The 18790-nt window shown below is 40.4% G+C and overlaps 1 protein-coding gene across 1 annotated transcript in view; it reads right to left on the reverse strand.

The window, feature by feature from the left end:
- Window positions 1–18790, reverse strand: part of TENM2 (teneurin transmembrane protein 2) — a 750809-nt gene that overhangs the window by 13918 nt on the left and 718101 nt on the right. Inside the window, exons 25-27 of the mRNA XM_069970729.1 lie at window positions 16612–16787; window positions 12227–12462; window positions 1426–1722 (exon numbers count right to left, since the gene is read on the reverse strand). Coding sequence (XP_069826830.1) covers window positions 1426–1722; window positions 12227–12462; window positions 16612–16787 — 709 coding nt within the window. The remainder of the gene's footprint in view (window positions 1–1425; window positions 1723–12226; window positions 12463–16611; window positions 16788–18790) is intronic.

Genomic DNA, 18790 nt, shown 5'->3' on the forward strand with positions numbered 1-18790 from the left:
ATCCAGGTCTTCTTATTTACTGTGGCTATTTAGGGTGAGTTTACACATACCGTATCCGCAGCAAAATCCGCTGTGGACACCTTCCCAGTCATTTCAATGAGATGACATACTCGCTCTGCCGCAGCGCACTGATTGGCTGAGCGGGGGGAGACGCCAGGAGCCCCCAAAGCAAGGCGGAGCGGGGACCCAGTAATGCATAAACCTGGGCAGTGCGGGTTAAGGGGGCTGACTTTTCCATACTTACAGCGGGATGAGAATCCTGCTGTGAGTCTGTCATCTCATTGAAGTAACTTGGAAGGTATCCGCAGAGGATTTCGCAGTGAACTCGCAGGGTGAAATCCGCTGCCGATATGGTATGTGTGAACCCACTCTTAGGGTGCGTTCACACGTACAAGATCCGCAGCAGATATGATGGTGCAGATTTGATATCAATGTAACTAAATAACGGAACACAGCATCAAATCTGCTGCGGATCCTGTACGTGTCAAAGCACCCTAAGGCTGGGTTCACACTACGTATATTTGAGGCTGTATATTTCAGGCCTCATAGCAACCAAAACCAGGAGTGGATTGAAAACACAGAAAGGATCTGTTCACACAATGTTGAAACTGAGTGGATGGCCGTCATATAACGGTAAATAACTGCCATTATTTCAATATAACAGCCGTTGTTTTAAAATAACAGCACATATTTGCCATTAAATGGCGGCCATCCACTCAATTACAACATTATGTGAACAGAGCCTTTCTGTTTTTTCAATCCACTCCTGGTTTTGGTTGCTATGAGGATCTGACTTGAGGACCAAATACAGCCTCAAATATAAGTAGTGTGAACATAGCCTAAGGGTGCGTTCACACGTACAGGATCTGCAGCAGATTTGATGGTGAAGATTTAAAGCTGCAGATTCTAAGCAAATCAATTCTGGGCCATCAAATCCTTTATGTGTGAACACACCCTCAAAGATGAATACAGGATAACTAGCTGATTGCAGGGGGTCTGAGCGCTGAGCCTCACAAAATCTCAAGAATGGGACCCCAGTCTCTGTTTAGAATGAGATGGCAGGTCATGCATATGCACTGACGCTCCATTCATTCTCTATGGGAGCTGTGGAACCAGCTGAGTATAGTGTTTGACTGTTTTTGGTAACTTCCATAAAGAATGAATTCTAAACAGTGACCGGGGTCCCTGTTCTCGAGACTGCAAGGGTCCCCAGTAGTTACCTCTCCTACAATCAGCTAGTTATCCTCTTTCCTAACATTGCCTAGATGGGGACTCCCGTTTAATGTATACAAAATATGGCAATGTTTTGATCCTACGTATTGCTGGCTCTTCAGTCTCTGTTGTATACTGCTTTTAGATGCACCATCTAATGTTACCTAACAGTTCTTCTTTAACTACTACATCAGTTCAGTAAGAACTACTTACCTTTTCAAGATACGTATAACTCCATGTCTTTCCATCTGCAAAAGCGCGAGAAATAATCCTTCCCTGTTTATCCATCTCGGTTCTTTCACTCATAGCTCCACGCTGAAGTCCAGATAAGCGACCATTAAAAAAATAAGATACATTGACTGGTGCAAGTCCGCTGCTGGGAAGCCACAAAAGAGGTCGCCCTAATTGATCATAGACAATTCTTAGAGTAAACTTCCGATGATCATCATATATTTTCTCTGTATGAGAATTTCTATCAAAATCTATTGACAGCAAGTTTCTCCCATGCACCTAAGGGAAAGAACACAAAACATGATTTGCTCCATTATTTTCAGGTAATAATGCATCTTGTATAGAGCAAGCAAAGTAAATGTGTGTAGAACATAGTAGTATTTACAGATGGGCCCAATATCTCCTTATTTATAAAACTTGATACTAGACATTTCTCACCTGATTACAGACAGAAGGACAAGTTAGACGATGATATTTAAACTTCTACTGGCTGATCAATGTTTATTGTCTGGGGATGTTAGTCTCAACCAAACTGTAAACCTGACCTAGCAAAATAAATACGGGAAGACTAAACCTGTTTTAATATTCAGAAAGAGAAGGAGGCTTTAAAGTGTAATTATCATTTAAAAATTAATTATTGCAGAAATTAATAGTATAAGCGATTTTAAGAAACTCTGTAATAGGTTTTATTAAGCAAAAAAAGCCTCTTTCTATACTCAAACAGCTGTTTTACCACCTCCCCCTCACTTCTTATCTATGCAGACAAATCCGTCTTCATTACAGAGAAGCAAAGTGAAGACGGATTTGCTGAGTCCATTAGAACCTATGAAGGGTAAGGGGCTGAGGGGGATGCGTGAGCAGGAAGAGGGCAGAACCAGCTCTTCAGTTTGGAGACTATCTGGGTACATAAAACGCTGGATTCACAGGTCAGAAACATCACTGCTTATCTGGAAATTTGGTGAGGGAAGACTGCAGGATGTAGTGTTTTGCAGGGCTGTCTTTTCTCCTCTCCATGCTCACTCATCCCCCTGGGCCCCTCCCCTCTCCATAGAGCATAATGGACACAGAAATCCTGCTTCTTCTGAAGTGGGGGGAGGAGGCTGCAAAACAGCTCATTGAGTACAGAAGGAAACTATTTTGCTTAATAAAACCTATTACAGAGTTTCTTAAAATTGCTTGTACTATTGATATTTACTGATTTCTGAAAATTACATTTAAATTAAAGTAATGCTTTTTTTTTTTTTTTTAACGCTCATACAACTACATACATTGAGACATGTCAGAAGTTGAGATCGGTGGAGGTCTTTTTCCTGAGGCAAGCTGTGTAGAAACGAAAGGACACTGGTGGGGGTCTCAGAAGTCTGCTCCCCACTGATTGCAACTTCTGACATGTCTCTGCTTTAAAGAGGTACCCAGAACAAGAAAAATGTTTTTACATCAATTTGTGTTAGAAAAATGATATAAAGATTTTACAATACATATATCTGAAAAAAAGAAAAAACTCAAGTGCTCCAGTAATTATCAGATGCTGTATGTCCTGCAGGAAGTAATGTACCTGCAGGGTATATAGTGGCTTTATATACAAGAGTAGGAGTGGACTGGCAGGGTGGGTTGGTGCAGGGTGGTAGTAGTTTGAAAATAGTTTTTTTTGTTTTGTTACATCAGAGAACCCCTTTAAGATAAAAAATTATAATTGCCAAAAATGGAATAACAAAAATAATAGATGGCATAACACATTATTATTATTATTATTATTATTATTACTACTACTATTATTATGAATGGGCTGACCGCTCTTGGCCCACTGCAGTGACATATGGGGCGTAGTGACGTCACTACAGCAGGCCATAACTCTCATGTAATGTATGAAATTCAGGGACCTGAGCAGCAGCAGGGGAACAGAAAAGAATTCCAAATGTAAGTATACTAAGAATGTTATTGTTTAACATCTTAGGCTTTTTATTTATCCCCTTTAATGTCCAATGATATGATGGAGTCGTGAGACTTTTCTACTTGCTAATGATGTATTAAAGATTTTACATAAAGAGAAGTCTCCTCTGAAGCTGAACATTGCACTCCCACTCAGTCTTCAGTGATATTCTCAAATCAAAAGATAATCTGCTTTTCTCTCTAGTTTGTGGGTTTGTGTATTGTGCTTTGCTTTTACTTCTACCTACTGCTTTTCTGTGGAAAGTGTTTTACAGTTGTCCTTCCTGAACACACTTAAATATAGCTTCCCGTAACAGTTTCACAAAAAGAATGCATACACATTATTAAAGAGAAGAAAGCTTATGAGAGGTTGTGCTTACTTAATTGAGCATTTTCATTGTGATATGTAAAGGAATAGTGCTGCACAGCATAATTACCATGTCATATTAATTATACGGGGAACCAAAACAAAAAAAAAGTGTAACTCCTACTTTCCTTCAGAACTTTAATAGCCACATTATGGCTAAACAGGCTCTTAATGCTGATCTTCCATTTTCTGGAATGGAACTCTGATTTTTTTAACATGTATATGTTAGGACATTCAATTACTAGAACTGCTGCAATGCTCAGCTACTGTGGAGTCACAGCCATTTGCAGGATAGTTATGAGGTTCTTGTATATACTGTAAGCATAGTTTGTATTACCTAGAGTAGGGTTGCTTCTTGCCAATAAATGATTGGCTTCCAGAGAGAGAAGTCTGCACAATGTTTGGGGATTACATTTAGCAGATAGTTTCAAATAGTCCTGCTAAATATCATCCCCAAACATCAGCAGCCATACTTCTATTATATTGTATGCAGTGGGGGAGATGGTAGCACCTCTCTTTAATTTAGGCAATACTAACTTGCTGATTTGACTTTATTCTGAAAACTTTGCTTTTATTAAAGGAGTATTAGAAGAGTAAAATTGTTTAGTGTATAGTATTAGTAACCACAGAGCAGGGCAGGCTGTTTTTGTCACTCCTTTCCTTCAGTTAAAGAAGTACTCTGGAGGAAAGAAATGTTTTTGTATAAACCTGAGTTAGAAAGTTATACAGATTTATTAATTACTTCTATTTAAAAATCTCCACTCTTCCAGTACTTACCAGCAGTGGCGGATTAAATGTACCCTGGGCCCTGGGCTGTCCACCCAACCTGCCCCCCCCCCCCCCCGGTCAAACCGCCCACATTATAATCCGCTACTGCCCCCCCCACGCTGTCCCCAATAAACACTGCCTGCCTCCCCTCCCTGCTGGCCCCAATAAACATAATGTTTGGTCCCTTGCTGCTACCCCCAGTAAGCATTGTCCACTTCACCTCCGCTGCCCCTAATAAACATATTGCCACTTGTTCACCCGCTGTTGCCTCCAATAAACATATTGCCACCTGGTCTCCTGCTGTTGCCCCTCCCCCAAGGTCACAGCTGCACAGAGGTTGTCAGAAGAGGAGGGGGCTGATCTTATAGGGGAGGTCACAGGGTCACAGCAGCACAGAGGATGTCAGGAGAGGAGGGCGCTGATCTTTTAGGGGAGGTCACAGGGTCACAGCAGCACAGAGGATGTCAGGAGAGGAGGGTGCTGATCTATAAAGGGAGGTCACAGCAGCACAGAGGATGTCAGCTGGCCCCCTCTTCCCCCTTATAGATGGTCCCCCTCTTCCCCCTTATAGCTGGTCCCCTCATAGATGGTCCCCCTCTTCCCTTTTCATAGATAGTCCCCCTCCTCCCTCTCCCCCCTTATAGATGGTCCCCTTCTTCCCCCCTCATAGATGGTCCCCCTCTTCCTTCTCCCCCCCTCATAGATATCCCCCTCTCCCCCCCCCTCCCTGTGCAGATAACACACACACAAAAAAAAAAACACAACACAACTCACCTGTCATCCAATCCCCCGTCAAGCCTCGAGCCTCCTGGTATGTCCCTCGGCTGATGCACGGCTGCCGAGGTGTCCCATCCTATTACCGGCAGCGCGCACATCAGAGAGCTCCCCGTGCGCTGGAAGTCAGAGCCACAGGCGCACAGGCGCCGGGGGACAGTACAGTGGCGGATTATAATGTGGGCGGCGTGGCAGGGGTCCCCCGGAGCCTCAGGCCCCGGGCGGCCGCCCAAACTGCCCACATTATAATCCGCCACTGCTTACCAGTATTCTGTCAGTGTCAGGAACTGTCCAGAGCAGTAGCACATTCCCATAGAAAATCTCTCCTGCTTTGGACAGTTCCTGTCACTGACAGAGGTGGCAGCAGAGAGCACTGCAAAAAATACACCACTTCCTGCAGGACACACAGCAGCTGATAAGTACTGGAAGACTTGAGATTGAAATAGAAGTAATTTACAGATCTGTATAACTTTCCAACATACATTTTTTGAAAAAATTAATTTCTCCATTGTACCCCTTGAACAAAAATAGCACAAAAATAGCACAAGTGTAATTTGATTCTTTGTCGATTGTGGATAAATCTTATGACCATTAGATGTGCCCTTCATAAGGTTGAATTCAGGTTCCATTCCCTGTTAAAGTCCTACTTGGCTTGATGGTGGGGAGTTTGTGAAGGCAGCACACCACAGCGTACCTGGCATCAGACTGACGCATATTGTCTGCTACAAGTTCAGTATTTTAGGTCCAGCCTCTTAAGTTTGTAAGAAAACTGGCAGGAAAAGAGCCGGTTACTTAGCAGATTCATTAGACACTTATGGGTTGCCATGCATCTTATATCTTTCTGTTACCACTTTGCTAAGACAGAGAATTTATATTTGATTTCATTCCTCAGAAAATGGCACTCCAGTTGTTTTTAGCTTTCCTTTATCTTTATGTCGCTGTTTACTGCTAAAAAACAGAATTCAGTAGATGGCCTAAAATGTCCACCGAGGTTGTCATGGAAACTATAGAAGTCAAACTAGGAGAAATGTATCAAGAGCTAATTCATCTCCCTGATTCATAAAAGCAAAAGGAGAACTGGGGGGGAAAGTGTCATTGTAATTTGAATCTACAGCAGCCCAATGCACTTTGAAGTAGGCTTTCACTTTAAGTCGTTACACTACACAGCGGAACTTCTCCTCGCAATTCTTCCACGGCATTAGAAGCCGGAGTGTTAAAGATGGAGACGTCACAGAACAAATGAACGCCACAGAAATGGAGAGAACTAGAGAACTAAAGTAAGATTCTGTGAACGTAATATGCAAATCCACTCTATGCAAATTAACTCTAGACTTTCTACTTCATTTCAAATTACATTTTCAGTCCACTCATCCTTCTATAATCTCATAGTGATTTTCATTTAAAAAGAGCTAAACAGAGATGTGATTACTTTAACGGGAACTAACACCAGACAATTAAATTTTGAGGTGTTGATAGATAAAGCAATGTTTTCATTTGCATAAACATGACGCCAGGAAATCTAACCTGTAGCGAGGTTTCACTTGGAAGACTTGTGCATTTAACTTTGGTTAATTATCACAAGTACCTCTATTAACTTTTTAATAATCAGTGTCAGGATTTTGCTGTAGGCTGCTACTTTCGAAAGAAATAATAATAAAAAAAAAAGTCAAAATGCTGAGCTCACTTCTCAGGCAAACAGATTAATTATTGCAAATAATCAACTGCTAAGTCCAAAATCAATTATGCTTTGCTAAAATCCCATTGTTAATGATTGGATTGCCAGATGTGGCCTATTTTTAGCTGTCAAGGCACAGCACCTGCATGTAAAACAATAGCAATTCTCAAAGTCAAGAAGTAGTAAGAACTGGTCGCCAATGGACGGTAGCTAATGATAACCACAAATTGATTCCCTATGACTAAGTCGTGTACATGCAAGGTTAAATGCTCTCCATAATTGTGTGGCGGGTTATAAGGATACAATATCCCTCTAAGCCTAATGGCTATCAGACTGCGAAACCACTTAAAAGACTAGTCAAAAGCAAGGGAATGGTTACAAGTCAGTGAACGTGCGTCACCATAAATCACATCAATGAGATACTGAGATAACAAGAACTTACTCATGTCCTTATAAATGAGCAATACAGATGCTTTATGTTCATTTTCAATCAAGTATTACTTAATGGTACTACATTATATAGGGTTGTTACAATTGAGGCTTGGAGGAATGGGAAGGGATTTATTTATGGCCAAGACAACACAATATTACAGACTTGGGCTGAATTCACTCTCTGCACTTAGGTCATTTAGGTTAGTATTTAAAAAAATATATATTTTACAGTCAGGTGTTTACTGATACTCAATACAAGAATATGACATTCCCTAGACACATTGGTCCAGATGTACTAAAACCTTCTGTTAGGAATCAGAGACAGAATCACACAAGGACAGGTGAGCCCTGAAGCTGGCACCCGCCCCGCTGTCCCTGCCTACTTGCCTCAGAAGCCCTAGGCTGCAATGGACAACTAGACGGCAAACCCTGATCTATCTAAGTGCAACACTGAACAGAACAAGACAAACACACACACAATAAGGCGATGTCAGAATTCCAGGGCAATAACAAACGAGCAGCGCAGTACAATATGGAATCCAAGAGGGTAGTCGAACAGTCACGAGCCAGAAGTCACATAACCAGAAAAACTTATAGATTGTAAGCCCTCGCGGGCAGGGTCCTCTTCCCCATGTATCAGTCTGCCATCATGTAATGTGTTTTGATCTTGTAATGTTCTTATTTGTTACCCTTGTCGCCTGTATAGCGCTCTGGAATTAAGTGCGCTTTATAAATAAATAATAATAATAATAATAAAAAACAACAGTGTAGGAAACGATGCTAGGTCAAGATGCACTAGTAAACTAGGCACTATCGCAGGCAAGGACTCAGACACAGGGGAAGATACTTATGGAGCCTGGAGTCCCAGGCATGATTGGGGCTGACACTCCAGGTCCAGAAACCCTCTGACAGCTGACTAGTGATTTCAGCTGTCAGTAAAAATCACCACAACACACAACACCTGATGCCGATCAGCCTGGGTTAGTGAAGCCCCTGCCACGGCAACATCAAACAGAAGCACCATCGCAACCGCCTGGCTGCTATGAACGCTGTTGGCACACCCCTAACAACTGGCCAGGACGGTCGCCAGGGACACCGTCGGCACTGTCAGAGAGCCAGCCACGCGCTCCAGGAGTGCCCGGCTCCTGACACCTTCTTTGTGCAAACATAGAGTAGACAGTCTTCAAATGCACCAAATTTATCAATGTGGCATTCACTATTTGCTAAATATCGTGCATCTGAAGACTGTATACCCTAAGATTGAACCAACTATTTGTGTCTCAGAAGTGTACCATAATTTGTATACCCTAAGATTAAACCAACTATTTGTGTCTCAGAAGTGTACCATAATTTGTATACCCTAAGATTAAACCAACTATTTGTGTCTCAGATTTTGACACATTTTTTAAAGGGGTTTTCCAGCTGATGTTTCAGAATTCTGTCTCCACATGTGACAAAATCATGGCACACTGCTATCCAGGCACATTTGTTATATTGTGTTCTGCAAAAACAAAAGTAAATGTATTTCATTTGACAAGGGGGAGTGGCTTACCAGGAAAGAGTCAGGACCTAAATACCATATTATGTGCCAAAATGATGCAGCAAGTATTGGTGTAATACCTTTGCTTTAGGTAATCTTCAGGTTTCTGCCAATTATCATTGAGGAGAGGTGCTGTCCTCATGAATATGCTGGGCTCATATTTATTACGCGCTTGGACCTGTCGTACATAGCTGACAGATTCGCTTTAATTCCTCCTTTAATATTTAGTCACTAGGGCATGAACTGGTTATTGTCTTCTAATAACAGATTTCCTTTTTTTATTTTTAATGTACATAAGCTGAATCACACTAAACCCCCAATTAGAAAAAGGGGGAAAAAGGCAATTCAGCAGTTCCCACTTAGCAGCCGTGGATTATTTGTATCTTGCCAGGAGCAGTAAAGGTGCTGAATATAATAAGGATAAAGATTATTTTATTGTCCGCCCATTCTCTCACAACAATGAATTGCATCTCCCCCTGTTTATTAAACTGCTAATGCAAGAAAATATTTTTAAAAGGGCACATGCTAAATATTTTACAACACTAGTATATTCTGATTACTTTTATAACAAGCTTTTATTTGCCTTCCCCAGTTTCTCTCCTTCAAAGAGCTCCGCACAATGTGGAATAGGTGCATTTTTTGTTCATGCCACAGGCAGATAAATTGTATTACTTTTTTGGAATCTATAATGAATAATTTAAATTCAGATAAAAATGTGACCTCAACAGAAACACAGCACCGAATGGATTTTAACATTTACTTGGGAACAACTTAAAATAGAAGTATTAGTAAATGTATCTCTATAAAACAGACCCAATTTCCCAACAGTTCACTCAATTCTATGAAGTTTCCTGTTTTTCTTCTTTTTTTTTTTTCTACTTAGCAATTTTACTTGAGGAAAATGGCTTTATTCCATTCCATTTATTCCAGCATTTGATGACAAATCTGGCAAGTGTTTTTCAGGCATAAACAAATGATAAATGTGAAAATACAAGAGGGTCTGATATAAAACAATAAACAGTGGGCATGGAATTAAATTGATGCTTAGGCGTCCTAATTTTTAGTAAAAATAAAAAAATAAAACAATTTGTAAAAAAAAAAAACAGCCTTTTTTTGTAGCAAAAGTAGGTGGGAAATTATTTGGCTATGTTCACACAACATATACCATGCAACGGACCGTGTTATACTGCCAGACTACGGGCAGCGTTCGGCACGTTCCTGCAGACAATACTGCTGTATCAGCTGCAGGAACATTATTTTCTCTACAATTTGAATTGTGGGCACAGTTGAGTGTGGCCGTACTTTACATTGTGTGAACAGCTAAATGATAGGCATGTTCATTATTTAAACGCCCGTTTTTTAGGTTAAAATAATAATGTTGGAACACATCGGGTGGCATTGCATTGAATGAAAAATGCCGCCCCTGCAGAAAATAATGGACACTGATTTTATTTCAATCAGTGTCTGTTCTTCTAAAAAAAAAGGCTGTGTGAACCAAGTCTTTGGATAGTCATAATAAATTATGGCTGTTATTGTATACAGTGAATGCACAACCTGCCAATTTCCCTTTGACTTCAATGAAGCATTATTATTTTGATATTTTGAGAATACGACTGTATTTTGACCTTAAAATTGTCTGCACTTTGCTTCAATTTTAGTGTATGTGCACATAGTTTGAGGGTGCCTTCACACCTAGTGACTCGCAGCGTAAATTACGCTGCAAGTTGGGTAGGTCCTGGCAGATCACTTTCACTACATACACGCAGCGGTCTGCGTGTATGTAATTCTGCCGGCCCCTTAACCCCTTCAGCTACCGCTCCGCTCCTGCTTCGCTCCCGCTTTGTATACATTACCACTCCTCGCTGCACGGGTCCCGGCGTACTGCTCTCCCACCCAGCCAATCAGTGTGTTGCCCTGCCGCAGCCACTGATTGGCCGGGCAGGAGAGCAGTACGCCGGGACCCGTGCAGCGAGGAGAGGTAATGTATACAGCGGAGTGGGAATGGGAGCCAGGTAGGAGCTGAAGGGGCTAAGGGGCCGGCAGAATTACATACACGCAGCGGTCGTTCATACCGCTGCGTGTATGTGGTGAAAGTGATCTGCCAGGACCTGACAGACTCGCAGAGTAAATAACTAAGCGTAAATAGTCGCTAGGTGTGAAGGCACCCTAAAGGGGATTCTATCAACATTGTATGGCAGTTTTTTTTCCGGTTGGAATGCTTTCGTACATTTGTAAACATTAGACACTTTTCCCCCATGCCACCCTATCTACGTTTCAGAAAGTGGCCAAAGATTACAGATCTCACTGCAAATCTGCAGCATGAAATCCACTGTGGATCTGGTAGGTGTGAAGGCACCCTAAAGGAAAAATGGCCTCCTACGGCCCTGTAAAGTGCGGTGGAAATCTAGGCCTGCAAATGCAACAAATTTATTGAAAAAGACTTGCATTCATAAGTTAGGCTCATTGTAAGCCAGTGAACTTTTTAAGCCAGTGAACTTTTGTAAGCCAGTGAAATTTATCAAGAGCCAGTCTTGATAAATTCCCCCGATGAGTAGTTACAGATGAGATTGTGCTATATAATAATATTCCAGCTCATCCATTACATGAGGTGGAGGCATGATTATATGCTATAAACCCTGGCACTATGGATGAAAGACAATGTAAAATACATCACAGAAGTTAGGAGCCACATTTCACTTCCCTCCTTTGTAATGAGGCTGCTTGTTTGGGTCATGTATCTATACAGCTGTACAACAAGTAACTTCAGAATTCCAGAATATCAACAAATCATATTATATAGAGAATCGACCCGGAGGGCTAGTCTCTTATGCCGTGAAAGCTCTGGGATCTGACATTGACTAAATTGTCTAGTTCTACCGCTATGTATTACCTTTAATATGCTATGAGACCATAAAGCAGATCCTAAAATTCAATAACATAAAATGATTTGAAAGCTACAGTACATTCCATCCTACAAAGGTAGTACTGTGTGATCCTATATTAATATCCCCATGTCATTGTCATTTATATTGGTTTTCTCATTATTGGAATATATTGCCTCCCTGTCTTTCTGTATTTATTCAATCCATTTCTGTGATTTATGCTAAATGTAAAAATGAAATACTCCAGGCTCTGTGCACATAACTGAACATTTTTCAATTGTATCTGGTCAATAAGCATCTGTCATATATTTGTCCAAATTCTTTTAATAAAAAGAGCAACACACAATGTTCTTTAGGAGAGAAATAGAGTTTCTCAGTTAACTATACAGTGGTGAGTCAACAGAGATAAAACTTACCCGGAGCTTCCTTCCAAACACAGTCACTTTGCCTTTTGTCTGTTCTTTCCGTAACCTCCATTCAATAGAGTTCAGTCCATTCTCCATAGGTAGAGAAATATTGCGCCTTCCAATTGTAGGTGTCACTGTGCCGGCCAGAATATGGGGTTCACTATGAAAACTGATCCCCATGCCATTAGCATACATCACTCTTAAGGTTCCATTACTACATAACTGGTAGCTGTTCCTTACTTGATCTGGGGAAAAAGAATATTACCACATTAGAATGTAACAAATGGTTTAGAGAATATGCTCACATCTGCATAATTCCAATTTACAATTCTGCTATAGGAAAAGAAAAAACGACAGTGGCACAAATGGAACCTACTTACTCTAATGGTTTTAGTTATAGTGTCCGTCATTTTATGAGAAAAACTAATGCAACATGTTGCACCACTTATTCTCCTAACAAAGTCTTTAGTGCAGATGGGATTGCCAACTTAGAATCTGCCATCCTAGTTCCAGAGAAAAGGCTTTCCTATGTGCAAGCATGCACCAAAGTGCACACCTTACTATGCTGGACCAGAAAAACACAAATCCTGTACAGTACATACATTCATACATATGTAGAAAAGGTAAGTCATTTCATTTAATTGTGCTGTGGCATATATATGATCATTAGAATTGTCCCCCCCCCCCCTTTTTTTTTTAACTCAAAAACACTGCTGCCAAGTGTTAGCGGAGAGTCAATGGAGAAATCATGATGTTTGGGGTTTTGGCATTTTTTTCAGGGAATTTTGGCATTTTTTCCTAATAATTCAATAGAAATCCTGGAATGACATGATGATAGAAAAATCCCATGACAGGAATATAGGGCATGCAAATTAGTAAAATGCTAAAGATAAAGGGATCTATACTAATTTACGTTGAAATGAGAAAATGCTGCAGAAAAGACTGCAGCAAGTTTATTGTGGCTTTTTTTTCAGCTGTCCCCCGAAAAAAAAAGTAAAACATTTGTGTGCTATGAGTGTACCTGCATCCTTGCTGCAGCAATAATTCCTGGACAAAAGTACTTTTAACTGGGTCTGTAGGGACCCCTTCCTTCAGTCTGTTGTGGATCAGGTTCTATTTTTGTCGGAAATTATCTGTTCTTATGTTTTACGATGATTTTAATCATGTATCAATAAGGGCCTTTTATCTGACTCTCTCGACCAATCCAGAAATCTATTCTGAACCTAACAGAATAAGTTCTAAGTCCTAAGTTCTGCTGAATGCACCTGCCAAGAGCCTGTGCTGTCAATGGAGTGTCACCGGCAATATCATAGTATCTCCACAGTAAAACAAGCCATTTAATGCACTGAAGAACTTGCGGCATCTGATGGTAAATGGGTAATAAATGCCTATTACCTAATAAACACATATACTGACATTTCCCAGAAGTTTAAGAAAAAGTTCACAAAAGGTAAAACGTGTCATGCTGACTTTAATAGACAAAAGGTCTAATCTGGTTGCCAGGTGTCTATTAAAACGATTGTTGTTTCTATCAAGATAAAGAAGAGAAACACAGGTGTGCACTTTGTGTCGGGCTTCCCCATTCACCTCCCATTCGCCAGTGTCGATTCCACTGACACAATACACCTGTACTCAGAGCATCCACTTTTTATAGATTTTCTCTCCACTTTCATTTCTAAATAGAATTAAATAAAAAGGAAGAAACCGCTTTTGCTCAAAGGGCTCTTTTCACAGAGCTGAGATCAGCAGAACAAAACAGATTAGTACAAGAAGATCAATTGCTTATGTTTCCTTTATTCTTAGACATTTAGATATGCGCCCTAGGGGATAGCATGTAGAAGCTAACATTTGAAAAAGGGATCTACTGTGCTATTGCTAAAGCTTACAGACAATACTATCTGATAATCACCCGTTTTCACAGGCCAATACATCAATATGAAGCCTTGACTATCTTGTTGACTATCTCATTGTCTGTTTGAAGTTTGTGGTCATCTGCTTGCTGCCATCGGATAAAACTGACATGCTCTTGCCGAGAATTATTTCTACACCACTGACATCAAGCAAGGCCAGTTAGAGGCAATCTCAGCTAACAACATTGCTGTGGCTTCCGCCTCTCGTAAATCCCTGCAAAGGCTATAATATTTAATTTACACAGTCTGTCTTCAGCATGCTGTGTGCATCCGAGATATCAGTACGCCCTATACAAAATGTATTGTGCTACTGTCCATCACATCCCACAACGCAAAGCCGAATCAAAGCCTGAGTCATAGGTATGGAGCATTAACAGAGTGAAGTGAAAGATGGTATTGACCTGCTGGAGCTTGTGCATGTAAATATGCTTTATTTGTACAAAGAGAAGATACAATGCATATTGTTCAGAAGAGAATGAGATTTTGCAGCAGGCCGGAGGATTTCACGAGGCTTAGGCTGCTGTGAGCGCTGCACATAGACTACTTACATGTAGCATTAGATGTCCCCATTGCTAGCCTGTACCCTGATTTATAGAAGAACACTCAGGGTGACGCTAAGCAGTCCATATTATGACTTCGAATGACTAGAGATCAATGATAATGTATAAGTGAGGTTAGGAATATAAGGCATGTAAAGCCATGTTTCACACTGGTGCTTACTGGTTGTCTGCAAACAGAGATGTGTGCTAAAGGATGCAAAGGTTAATTTCTTTGTGCATCCAATTGAGATTGTTTTAAGGGAAGTGCAAATGAGAAGATGCATGGACAATACAGTTAAGCTGTATAGATAGTAGATCTAAGTTTTATCAACAGTTCCTTACGAATGATATAACATGACTACAATTTCAATGCTTTAACTCCTTAGGATCTCCTGCACACATTTGTGTGTGTCTCCATAATACACATCTCGTAATTGTGGGTGTCCTATGCTAACTAGTTATGTTACCCCATGTCCAGTGTGTCAGCGTTTTGCTGAATAAACTAAGATTAACTCATAGGGTTCATAGGAGTTTTTGCCTTCCTCTGGATCAACACAGTAGGCTTTCTCTAGGTTAAACTTGATGGACTCTTGTCTTCTTTCAACCTTATTAACTGCATAACTATGTTACTATTAACGTTAAAATCACATTTGAGTGTTCCCTTAACCTGATACTGCACTGGGTACCAGCTGAAGTGCCAACCACGCCTCTCAGCACCTAGCAGTATGAATGCAGCTGCAGTCCCTGTTACTCCATTCAAAATAAATTACTGTTGACTGCGGTTCCATTCAAAGCCCCTTCGCTGATTTCTTGTTGCTGGAGAGAGACCAGTGTACTTGGTGACTGGTTGTGGTTCCACCAGTCATACCCCTGATCTAGCAAATATCAAATAGATTGCTTGTACCTCGAATAGAAATTATGTTAAATAGTTTGAGTGACATCGAGTAAGAACATCTTAATTGATAATGTTTATATACTGCTGCAAAAACACATAGGGGGAAATTTACTCTTTAGTCTGATGTCTCACATGCCAGTCATTGGTAAAATCCCACTGCCATTGGACTTGGCACATCCATTGAAAGGTATGTGCCCTTCAATGCATCTGCCGCTGCAGCTGCTGCCCATACGCTGCATATAGGAATGTATGCTAACTCCGAGCTAGTATAGCTTTCCACTATATAGTAGCTCATGCAGTAGTAAAGGGGGCTTGTAAACTTGAATTTTCCATACAGTATACGTGGAGTTTTAATTTCCTGTAGGAAAATTTCCTTTAGTGACAACAAAAGATTTTCAGTACAGAATAGCCAGTATTAAAGAGACTACTATTGTGTGCCTATGTGGTCCAAAAGACATGTATGTTTACCTTGAGGCATCTCTCCAATGTATGCTACACCCTCTATAAAGCTACATTTGGGAAGAATTTTCAGCATTTGAAATGCTGCAAAAGCAATGACCTCAACAGATAAAAGACGGTCTACAGTTATGTCAGAAAAGCTAGTGTGTGTCAGAACAAATGCTATTTTGATGTCACAGTTTTTCAGTCGTAATACACTAGTAACTCCTTAGGGCACAGATCAAGGTACAGGACCCCACAGTATATTCTACTACAATATGGCTTTGTTCATACCATGATTAGCTCTTGAAGGACTTTTTTTTTCTTAAAAAAACATGCATAATGCTATATAACAAAAAGGAGTTCAACATTTGCATTGTTAGATCTATGTTTATATACACTACAATTGGTTTACCACAGACTTATGATCAGACCTATCTGATGTATTTGCTTCCTTAGAAAAACGTTGAATGGCTTCTGTCAGATTGTTTTTTAAAGTTAAAATAACCCCAACACTTCCACATGTCTTAGCTGGAAACTCATAAGAAGATTAAATAAAATTAAATACATCTAGGAATAATGAGTGAATGATGACTATTTATGGCACAATACCTTGAACAACTGTATATGATGCCTCCACTGAGGATAGATTGGTTATAACAGTGACATCATCATCCCGGTTGGAGTTCTCAATGTCAATTGTAATAGATTTTTCCATTTCTCGATGGAGGCTGGTGACAACTCCGGTTGGTCGAGTTACATTGGTCAAACGGCCCTCGTTGTCATAGCTAAAATTAAGTCAATTAAACAATATTACTTTAAAGAACAGCAGTAAAAACACTAAGAACACTAAGCTTTGTCTATAGGTTATGGATACACTAAGCTTTGTCTATAGGATATGGATAAGTTAGGATAGAAATGGTCACTATTCACTGTAAAAGGAATCAGAAAGTTTCATTGTCCTGCTCTGAATACAGAATGTCATACCAAGGGTATAGAAACCTGTTACTATTTATTAAATGGCACATAGTAATTTACATATTAACAAGATCTCCCAGATAGTACAGGTATTTGGACCTGAATGTAAATGCACTGTGCTCTGTCAAAAGTCATTAGAATTGTGTTAATCAGACAAAAAACAAAGTAAGACTTGTATCCTTACCATGTAAAATCCTACTGCCTGGATGGAAGTTAAAGGGATTCTTTCTTGAAGACAACCTTAGGACATACTATATGCCATGTTAGTGCATCTATTTAGGACCATCCACCAGAATGGGGAGCCCCTTTAGCATGCTGAAGCTGACCATGTGCTAAATCTAAATTGCCACCGTGTTACACTACACTTTCCATGGTTGGACAAACAGTTTATATTTCCTAGAATTGCTGCATGCTGGAACGATGTTAGCTATAATCTGAAGGGCAATAGCTGTCTAGTATGGGACTGAAAGATACAAGACAGGTGAGGTCCTAGCATTGGCACCTGAATTAAAGAGTTCTAAATAGGGGATGTGGTAACAATTTAAGGTCCACAGATCCTTAGTGTAAAAGGGGGAAAAGGTATAACCAGGTCTAAGAATTAGGACTGTGGGCTATAGGAGACAGTGGGACAAATAGGGACATTGGTAACTTTCGAGGTGCCAATAGCTATTCTATTCACAGTGATGAGAGACGGACATGGTCTGGGACCTGTAAAAGCATGGAATAAATAGTGACAGAGGGCTTCAGAAACTGGCCTGTGTAAAAGTGTTAGCGATCAGACGTGGAGCGTTAAAATGCCTGCTCATCGGCTGATCACATCTATAAATCATAGTTTAATGGCCGCAAATCTTCCTGTGTAAATAGGGTGTGTGTGGCTGATAGCAATATATTTAAATGGCCACACAAACCATACAGGGGTTGTTCGTGCAGCCCGGGCGCTCGATTGATTGCGCCATGTAAAAGCTTTGCAAGCGATCGCCAATCTTTATGATCAGCGCTCTTTTGTGGACGTGAACGGCTGAAGATAGCTCTGTCTATAAGGATTTTTAAAGTCTAAGATTTAGTTGTATGGGAAACACTTTTGCTTTTGGGTTGAGGAAACAAATCATACATATAAGTTATACAACTGCAATTGCATTGTAGCCACTACATGAACACCAAGCCTTACTAAAATATAGTGGCAGTACTGGCAGAAATGAAGAAGGAATGAGTTAAACAGAAAAGTGCCTGAGTACAAAACACAGGGCAGAATAGACTAGAGATTTGAAAGGGGAAAACGATTTCAAGATCCCAGGTATTCAGAAGCAGACGACAATATAAAAAATCAATTAGTTAAACAATTCTGAATACTTGGAGAATTGGCAGAAAAACAGCAAGGAAGATAATTCCCTTTGATAGATGAATATTGTGGGATGACTACAGGAACAATGCGTTCCCAAAGAGACCAGTTTCGGCAGAAAGAACGCAGGGGCCCCCATAGATTATTATTTAGAAATAAAGATACAAAATATCTTGGCAGGCAGAACCAGATCCCAGCGGAGAACAATAGAAGGTGGGTGAATTACACACATTTAACCCAGAAAAGCCTACCTCACATCTGTGTGTACACCCCTAGCAGATTAGCTAACCTTAGCGGAGGAACTTCAAGAAAAAGTGTAAAGCAAATGAAAGGGGTCTGAAAAGAAAAACTCTTATCCCAGGTCCACACAGACCCACCAACAATGTAGAGTATTTTTGCTTTAAGTACATTGTTACCTAAAAAAGCTAACTAGTAGCTTATTTCGTGCCCTACATACAGGGTTGATACTGTTAA

This window comes from Dendropsophus ebraccatus, chromosome 1, assembly GCF_027789765.1.
Source record: "Dendropsophus ebraccatus isolate aDenEbr1 chromosome 1, aDenEbr1.pat, whole genome shotgun sequence".
NCBI classification, from domain to species: domain Eukaryota; kingdom Metazoa; phylum Chordata; class Amphibia; order Anura; family Hylidae; genus Dendropsophus; species Dendropsophus ebraccatus.